The 10,005-nt window shown below is 35.3% G+C and overlaps 1 protein-coding gene across 1 annotated transcript; it reads right to left on the bottom strand.

Moving 5' to 3' along the window:
* Window positions 1–58: 58 nt before the first annotated feature.
* Window positions 59–9,691, bottom strand: LOC126864349 (retinaldehyde-binding protein 1). Its single transcript, XM_050615619.1, has 5 exons — window positions 9,433–9,691; window positions 2,682–3,022; window positions 2,346–2,474; window positions 1,707–1,941; window positions 59–1,397 (listed from the first exon to the last, which is right to left on the bottom strand). The coding sequence occupies exons 1-5, from the start codon at window positions 9,554–9,556 to the stop codon at window positions 1,363–1,365; spliced, it is 864 nt and encodes a 287-aa protein (XP_050471576.1). The 5' UTR covers window positions 9,557–9,691; the 3' UTR covers window positions 59–1,362.
* Between the last annotated feature and the right edge of the window lie 314 nt (window positions 9,692–10,005).

The raw sequence follows: 10,005 nt of genomic DNA, 5'->3' as shown, positions 1-10,005 counted from the left end.
CAAAAATTTTGCTTGAAACGGAGAAAGGTTTCGAAATGAACTTTTGAGACGTAAAAGATAAACAATTCGAAAACCTGGTTCCTTTATTCAAAAATTATCATGAAGATGAAACTGCCTGACTAAAAATTTGCCTATCACCAGAACAATCTACTTCAAAAGTCTTATTCTACTTTCCTCCTTTCGCTATTCTGCCTTTTTTCATTTTACGCTTATACTGTACTTGGATTTTCCTTTTTGCTCTGCATTTTAAGAAGATGCAAACAACAATCATGTATACCATGTATACCAATTATAGTTTTTTGCTTACATTGTTCGAGCTTGAAATATTTTTAATTGTTAAAAAAATTCGACCGCATCGGAAACGTTAAATAAGTCGCGATAAAATTAATTTCGTCTGTGCGTCAAGCTAAAAATTATTGCACTGTAGTCTCGTCATTCATGCTTCTCTCGAAAGCATATTTTTCATTGTCAAAGGATATTTTAGGAGTGAGCAAATATTATTTATAATATACAGAAATAACCATGTTTCGTACAAAACTATGCCATATAACTATATAAAAATATATTCGACACTTACGAATATTATAGCAGTGTTTTTCGAAATTTAAAAATAAGTTTGCATAAGTTTGCATGAATTTGTATATTTTTTTAAAGGTAAATCTTATTAGGACAGGTTTACAAACATTTTGCTTGAAACGGAGAAAGGTTTCGAAATGAACTTTTGAGATGTAAAAGATAAACAATTCGAAAACCTGGTTCCTCTATTAAAAAATTATCATGAAGATGAAACTGCCTGACTAAAAATTTGCCTATCACCAGAACAATCTACTTCAAAAGTCTTATTCTACTTTCCTCCTTTCGCTATTCTGCCTTTTTTCATTTTACGCTTATACTGTACTCGGATTTTCCTTTTTGCTCTGCATTTTAAGAAGATGCAAACAACAATCATGTATACCATGTATACCAATTATAGTTTTTTGCTTACATTGTTCGAGCTTGAAATATTTTTAATTGTTAAAAAAATTCGACCGCATCGAAAACGTTAAATAAGTCGCGATAAGATTAATTTCGTCTGTGCGTCAAGCTAAAAATTATTGCACTATAGTCTCGTCATTCATGCTTCTCTCGAAAGCATATTTTTCATTGCCAAAGGATATTTTAGGAGTGAGCAAATATTATTTATAATATACAGAAATAACCATGTTTCGTACAAAACTATACACTTAATAGTAACTTGATAAATCCATCATAAATGTGCAACGACAGCAATTGTTGATATTCTTAAAATACTTTGTACAAGAATATGATCACAGTATAATTCGAATGCCTCATTGTTTTAGTCTCTTCATTTTTCGATATTCATTATTCATTTTTACGGTATCCGTACGAATTCCATTCTGAAAAATAAAAGAAATTGTATCAGTTTCTTACTTTGTTATATCGAAAATGTTTATTTCATCCCGATTTATTCGAGTCTTCCTTTTCTATAATCTTCTATCATATTTTAATTGACATATTTCTATTAAATCCATTTATAAGACAGAAGGATATATTTATGTCTTTCGTAAATTCTATAAAAAATTTATATTCTTAAAGAATATAAAGCATATATTTTAAGAAGACTCGAATGCAACGTCGATTTTTTTCTCTATATAACGTACGACTGGAAAGAATGAATACTTCCAATTAGGTTAATTAAATCTTACCTTTAATCTTATCTTCGTGCTGAAGCAGTACAGGATACCAATCGGCACTGGTGTAATCGATTTCCGGTAGATTGCCCCCGTAGTTCTTCGGAATGTGACTAACTGGAATGTATGCATGAAGGGAGGACATCTTGTTGCCGTGGAAGAACATACGTTTCTTTAGCTTTTCCTTCACGAAGGGCTTGAACATTTGCCACACCATGTTGAATAGGAACGGTTGTTTTACGAAGTGTACCTACGATCGATTAGAATCGTCGACGTTATTAATCAAAAGCGTTAAAACTATACGTAAAGTAATTTCACTTCTGGGTCGATCCTATCACATACAGAACTAAATTACAGACGTTCGCGCATTTATGGGAAGGTGTAAAAGTTAGTTCCATTAATCCGGATTTTGAAGATTCTCATAATTTTTAAAATTCGACGGTTTTTAGAATAGATTCGTTTAAGTGGAAATAGGTGACAGTGCATTGAATTTAAAAATCCCTTTCCCATAAGAAAACTGGTGCGGTTTATCATGTTTCCTGCCTATAGTGTTCGTTTGAATTATCAAAATCCAGAATTCATGCGTAACAACGCGCAACATTACGAGATAGTAAGAAATATTACAAAATCCTTAAATCAAAGTTGTCTACGAACCTCTTTCAAACGCAGAGGCATAGCTTCTTGAATGAACGTCAAGAGTTTCATGCAAAAAGATGGTGTCATGCCCATCACTTGTTTCATACTTAGGCCCTCGAAATCCATTATGACGACAGTTCCGTATATCTGTAAATGAGGATCATTTTCTTACACGAACATAAAAGCATGTCTGAAAAGCAAGTCACGAACTACCAAAGCAAGAAATAAACTTCTCAGCTACGATCGCAGTCTGTAATATTTTACATAACCATATAATCACGAGTATATTGAACGTTACAAAACCAACAGCGTTATAAAACCAGCCTGTCCGTCGACAATTTCTATCGTACTTGCCTGAGTTAGCGGCTCCCACATGGCGAGCTGGTGAACCAAATACAACACTCGAAATATTTGATCGGCGCTGACAGCGGACGGGTCCCAAGACTTTCCGCAGCTAACAACAAGTATTCTTCGATTTTTATTATCTCTTCCTTTGATGACATTCACCACGTTGTGCTCGAGCATAGCCACCTTCTCGTCGCTTGGCATCAAATTAGACAACAGAGCTGCGTTTTTATCTTTAAACTCGGCGATCCTCTTCATCAGCTCGTAGGCGCTCTTCGCGTAGAATTTGCATGGTCGCAGGAATATCAAAAGAAAAACTTCGTCCGTACGAAAATAGAGTGTCTTGTCGTCTGGAAATGATAATGAGAAATTTATTCGTGGTTAATTTGATAAATAACGTTAAAACGTATGAAACGTATGACGAATAATATTACAGCTATTAGGATTGAAGATATCGTAACGGAGTATAATTCAGGGAAATAGAAAAAGTATTTTAACTTCTTCTGCTCAATATAAGCATGTATATCAATTTTTTTAAGCACAATGTTCAATGTTCATATTATATAATTATTATAAATGTAACTACCATTATGTCGCGGAGGAATTATATATATATATATATATATATATATATATATATATATATATATACCTAGATTTGTAGACTTTGTGACGAAGGTTTTTTTTATTGAAATCATCGATTTTTATCGAACGTTTATAAAAACTTTTTCTGGGTATAATATATCGTCCATTTTATAGATACATGGAATTACGAACTTTGGTAATTACATAGAAAAGGGTACCCCTCACCGATTTCAACGAACTTGAATTATGCCGTCAACGTTGACATTCGAACAATCTTCTCCCATACCTGTAACTATCGCCCGGCCTTCATTTCCGAGATGTTTACAAAAAACTTCAATGAAATTTAATTTCCACTACACGTCATTTTACCATATATATAATGCCATATATATACCGTATATAAATGGCTGGATTTTCATATAATTAACTTCAACGAGTAATAAACGAAAATTTCGAACATTAATAAATTCAATCTTATCGCTGTCGATCACAAGATTAGTAAGATCAGAGTTGGAGCTGCACAGGTATTGTGATACCTTCTAACTACTACTACATGTAAATGTTTCTGATCTATTCGCACTTTATACCGTAGTAAAGTAGATTTGTTACTGCTCATTCGTATATAGTTTATTTTCCTTTTTTTTTTTTTTTTTGTTATAAAACTTTGACAATACTTCCAATGATATTTATACGATTTTTGTTTAATCTTGATCTATAAGATGTACTGACAAGAACGTTTGGCTGGAAAAAATTAAAGCGCTCTGTATACTGTATAGCGTATACCAAATATACTTTTGTGTACAACTCAAAGATTAAAATCGCGCGTGCTTATCATTAGGCTACATGTAGCTGACATACATATACTATGTACTCTAATTATTAATTGTACGTAACGAATAGACAGATTTCAACCAAATGTCCAAATCGGACAAATTGTGAATGTAAACAACTGAAAAAAAACGAATAGATAAGGTATAGCGTTCATATGTCATATATCAGTTCATATATAAATAGATTCATTGAAAATTATTTCGCACTAGCATAGCCGACCGCCTAATGGAGGCTGGTTAATACTCTAGCGATCTAGTCCAATCCATGATCCATTCGTTTTTCTTTTTTATTTATACAATATTAAAAGTGGTTGCCTATCTCATCGATGAATTCAGTTTAAGTTGGACTACGTGAAAGCGCGTCTCGCTACTCCAGAACGAAGCGTAATCGTAAGGTAAACTTACCAAGGTTTTTTCCAAATATCTCGGAAAAGCGGAAATCAAGCGGCTTTGCGATAACGTGTATAGGAGAAGGTTGTACAGAATATCGATCTTGACAATGTATTTCAAGATCGTTAAAAGCGGTGAGACGTGTCCTTTTCTATATAATTACCCGAATTTTATAACCAATTATATACGAAACATTTTGAAAACTAAAGATCTACATAAAAGTTAGAAAATACAGAGCCAGCTCATGCACATTTCATTCGTAGAGCTCGCAAAAATAGACGTTCAACTATTCCTTATATCAATATTCACCACTTTCAACGCTTTTGTTTAATATCTACAATTACATTCTCTTATCATCGTTAGAAGATACTGGCACGGGAATGTGAAGAGACGGCAAGATAAGCAGGAAATATGAAGAAGTTGTTGAGAAACAAGGGGAAGGGATTGAAATAAAACAAGTAGGAGAAAGGAGGAAGGAGAAGGGAAGGGGAACAGAAGGGAGTTAAGCTAAGATAGCGATTAGCCACAAAAGGTGACTAAGTTCATGCTACGAGTAGGCAAGAAACGCTTAAAAACGCGAAAGTGTTTCGATTGTAAGCCTAGATTTACATACCTCTAAATAGCTAACTACTTTTAGTCATAGGTTCTTAAATTTTAAACATAATTATTATTGCCATTGGGTATTACTTTTACTGTTTATGTATATGTTTATACAGTGCAAACCGAATGTCGCTGCAAAGACTACCGCAGAAAGTAAAAACATACAAATTTTGTGTATATCGTTGTAAATTCGATCAGTCGCGGAAAGACGCGATCGCGAGGGAGCGCGTCAACGTGAGTCGTAAATTCCCGTTACGGTTAGAATAATCGACGCCACGAACAGATCGATCCCCTTATTTCTGTTGGGATAATAGGGGTGGTTGAGTTAGTATAACACTGCGGTTAACAGGTTATAATATATATTTTATTTCCAACAACTGATTTTACTGACTTGTCAAGTTGGCGACTAAGTTTTGACTCTTTTCGAGTTGCTGTCTGACTCTTTCCGAGCAGAGATTTGACTCTTTTCGAATTGGCACCGGACTTTTGACTTCTTGACGCCGAACTTTTGACTGACTGTCCGCTCTCGTCTTATTACTGAGGAAAGCACGGTACGGGTGTGCTTTTTGAACGAAAACAGGGGATTCGTTGTTTACACTTTTCGTTAGGAAATTGAGGCTAACGATCCGCGATGCCCATTGATTATAATCAACGTTAAAGAATGAAGATAGGAGGAGGAAGCCTCCTACCAACGTGGCTCGTGAGTGACATTGTTCTTGGGAAAAAACCGCTTTTCCCCGTTAGGTGATACCCGCTTTCTCCGTAATTTATAAGAGCGCACAATAAACATAAGGACTGTTTTAAGGATCGTCCATAAACCGAAAACACTTGCAGGATTAGAGATTGCTTCAAATTAATAAGAATATCGAAGGGTTGAATAACAGTACGTGGACCTTTGGTGGCCACATAACGAGGGATGGCGTACGGATTATCTCACGGGACGTAACAATTGTCGTATTTTTATACGAATACGAGCATGGAGTGACTTGGATGCGTAACACTGAGACACATAAATATTCAATCGAGACGCTCAAGTATGCCGTTGTGACAGTTACCTAAATATACAAAATAGAAGGATATCGAAGCTACCGTGCGAAGTGTCCTGAGTAAATAGAGATCTTGCAACTAAATTAGGAAACGTGTCTGTTAAGCACTTGATCTTCGTTCCCAATGCTTATTTACCATTGAGGCATTTGCTATGTCATAGGTATATATTGACAATGCACTTGTAGCAGGTTTCAAAAAGTGATTTATGTTTGATTGACTTTCAATTATTTTGTATTAACTTACTTAAATTACCGGAACTGACTCTTTTTTGCAGCAACCTCTTTAATTGAGAATATTTTTAAAAATCTATATGAACAGCGAAAGAAAGTAAAAACCTGTTTCATGCACGAAAAATTATAAAGAATATTATATTTTTATATTACTTAGACATATAACTAAAATACTTGTATTAGAAACATATATATGTTAAATTTTGCTTAACAAATCTTCTAAAAATGTATAAAAATCGTTCAGTCGAATAATGAGAGAAATTATCAATTATTGACTAGATTTCCATAACTGGCAAAAGAGTTTTAATCTTCGATTAGATCCATAGATGCAAATCTTCGGAACGGTCTATTGAATTTTATGAAATTATTCGAACACGCACACAAGTTATTCGATAATATCCCTTTCAATTCGTTCAATTCATCCAATTCAATATAGAAACTATATTTCACTCGGGAAATAATTTTCATTTCATCAGTCACGACAGTAGTGGAAGATCGAACTGTCCTCGCGTGCTCACAGCGAAACCTCTTCCGTAAAAAATTGCCCCGGTATTCCTTGTTAAGGAAATTGCAACAATCTGCGACTCATTCCTGAAGTCAGGAACGGAACAGTACAAGCGATCAAAATGAGAAAAGAACTTTATTACGTATGCTGAATTACGTTTAAAAAATTACGTTTTCATCGATAGATTTCTGTCAATAAACGAAAAAAATGCTATCGTCCGATATATCTAACTCCAATTTGCACAGAAACGCTTGCTTCCATTCGAGCTCTAACAAAAACTATAATTATACTTTATCTCCAATGATCAAAGAAACTTTTGAACTGACCGAGATAACAGTGATAAATTCCTAGTCTACAGTGGATGTTATCCGTAAACAAATTACGCGAAGATAAACTAAGCGAATTCTATTGCGAATCTATTCACATTTAAATTGCATGATCAGTCCTACCAGATTTTACTGTATGTCTTTTAGTGACGTGAATTTGAAACCTTGTCATACAAATAGAGGCCAATTCGTTCTGTGTTGTGTCGAATATTGTGTTATAAGAAAGGCTGTCGTAATTTTTCCACCGTACTATGTCAAAGCAGTATTTTCAACGCAGTGTATTGTAAGACGATCGAGCGTATTTCCTTATTCCCTAAATAATAAAGTAAAATGTACCAACTTTTAAAGTTACGATCATATTGACCTCCAAACAAGATTCTATCATTTTTTTTATATTTACGAATTTGTTTCACAATAGTATATTTTTGTTTACACGACATTCTCGCATAGAGTGGCTGCCAAGAGTTTCTAAACAGAGTGTAATACTATTTCAGTAATATTCGTAACTGTTTAAAGATAAGAAGAAACTTGTTCTATACCCTTTGGCAAGTATACTTTCTTTCTATACTTAGCCAATATTAATATCTCGAATTGGATCGATCTAATTTGCGAAGAAAAAGTACAAAACAAAAAGTAGCAAAGTTTTTTCGTCGGCACTATTTCTGGCATTAATGACACGGTTCTGTATCGGTACAACGAGAATCTTATCTTAGATATACAGGTTTCTTTACCTCTCAGCGTCAAGGGTCAAGGTACACAGCATTATCGATACAGATTTAATCAACTGTATTACCAACGATCTTTGATCATTTTCATCCGCGTACCTGCTGTACTGACTCTATTTATCAACGTTCAAGAATTGTGAAACACAGACGATGTTTAAACGAAAACTCGAACGCTACTGTACAGCCACACCGATAAGCTCTTATCGAAGAAGCGATGATGACCGTCAGTGAACGTTCTGATGCACTCGGAGCTGCCTAGAATAACGTCAATCCTTTGAATATGTTAACATATCGCTTATACTTTTCTTAATTCTATATACTTTCAGAGATATTTCAATATTTTTTCCCCTCTCTTCGACATCTATTGAAACTAACTGGAACTGATTAAAATTATGCAAATAAATTATTAAAAATCTACAGTTTTCTTTTGTCGATTGTTAAAGAAAAAGCATCTTCGCGAATTGATTTACACCGGCTATTGAATATTGATTTTCATTTAAATTTAAAATGTTGCAAACATCGCATTTTTACGTATTATAGCAACGAACGTACGAATAAACAACGTTAATCGTTATATAAAACGTGCTATATCTATTACATTTATACAAATTACATCGCATGACGGAGAATATTATTAAAACAATTGGAAATAAAAGTTGAATCTAGAAACGAACCGACTATCGTGTATGACATATTTCTGAAGTTTCTTATGAATTGTGCGTTTGTTATGCGCATTATCGCCAGTTAGTTGTTTTCTTAAATATAAGATAATTTCTCAATATAGTATGGATGACAATGGAAAGAAAAACAAAGCCAGTACGTAGTGCGTAATGTTTTCCACTGTCTTCGTTTATTAAAGAATCTGAAGTGAGATAGTCGATCAAGCTTGCGTAAACTGTCAAATATCTTTGTTCGGCAACGGCTACGTAACCCGACGTCAAAATCTAATGGTTCACCTGTTTACGAACGTTGGTGGCCGCGAAGATTAAGATCGCTTTCGTCGATTTATCGTATCGACTAGTAGAAGCTTCACATCGAGATAAATAATCTTCGACTTTTCGCATAAAAGAAATCTATCGCATCGTGCGTCTAACGTTCTTCCCTTAAGAGACGAAAGTTTCAAGGCGAAGATAAAATTTTAGAGCACGGATATCCTACATTTGCCCGTTAGATCGCTGCCAATTTTTTATCAATATCGAAAACTAATAGATTTCGCTAAAACGCTAGCCAACTGTCAAATACCGAAGACAAAGATATTCCGTAAATTCTTACAGAATCCATCATCGCGTAAGGGAAAATAGCGATAGAATCGCCTAAAGACAAAGCTGCGAATAGCAGAAAGCTCCAAATTCGAAAGCAAATCCCTCTCGTAAGCCCGATCGTAAAAATCACGCTGTCTCGCGTTAAAGACAAATAGCGACAGAACTACGCGAGAGAACATTTCGGAATTAAACATGTGACAAAGCCAAAAGTAAAGATGATCAGCAAAAAGAACGTTGAAAGAAATTTTCTGGAAACTCACCCTCGATATACTTCTTTAAAGCTGCGAGGCCCTCCTTCGTGTTCTTTTCGGTCTCCCGGAGCTCCTTCTCGGCGACAGCCAGGGCTTCCGATCCCGGTGGCGTTGTATCCAACTCGAACGACATGTTTCTGCTTAATATTCCTAACAATGTATCGAATGTCTAGCAACCGACAAAACGATCCTCACAGCAGGACAACCACGATATATCTGTGACCTGATATATCTTGCATGAGAAGAAGTCCACCATCTCAATCCAATCTTTGACCGCTCAAAGTCCAATCGGTACGCGGCGACGACGGTCCGATTTTATGACTCTTCCGCCAGTTGATTTCGTGTCGCTTAATGTACACTGTACACTGAAACCGAGGCACATTGGACGCGCGTCGCTTGATAAAACTGTCACCCGGAAACGCAGTGATCGTGTACGCTGACGAGTCATCGATTGATAAGCAGCGGTCGAACGGAGGAACCGATCGTCTATTATATTTATATCAGAGCAATACAAAGTAATTAGAGTCGCTATATTGAACAGTGACTGTTACGTCCGGTGACTCTCTACGGTCGCGGCGTTCA

This window comes from Bombus huntii, chromosome 3 (assembly GCF_024542735.1).
Source record: "Bombus huntii isolate Logan2020A chromosome 3, iyBomHunt1.1, whole genome shotgun sequence".
Lineage (NCBI taxonomy): Eukaryota > Metazoa > Arthropoda > Insecta > Hymenoptera > Apidae > Bombus > Bombus huntii.
Note: the sequence above shows the minus strand (reverse complement) of the source record. Positions and strands in the feature narration are given on the sequence as shown.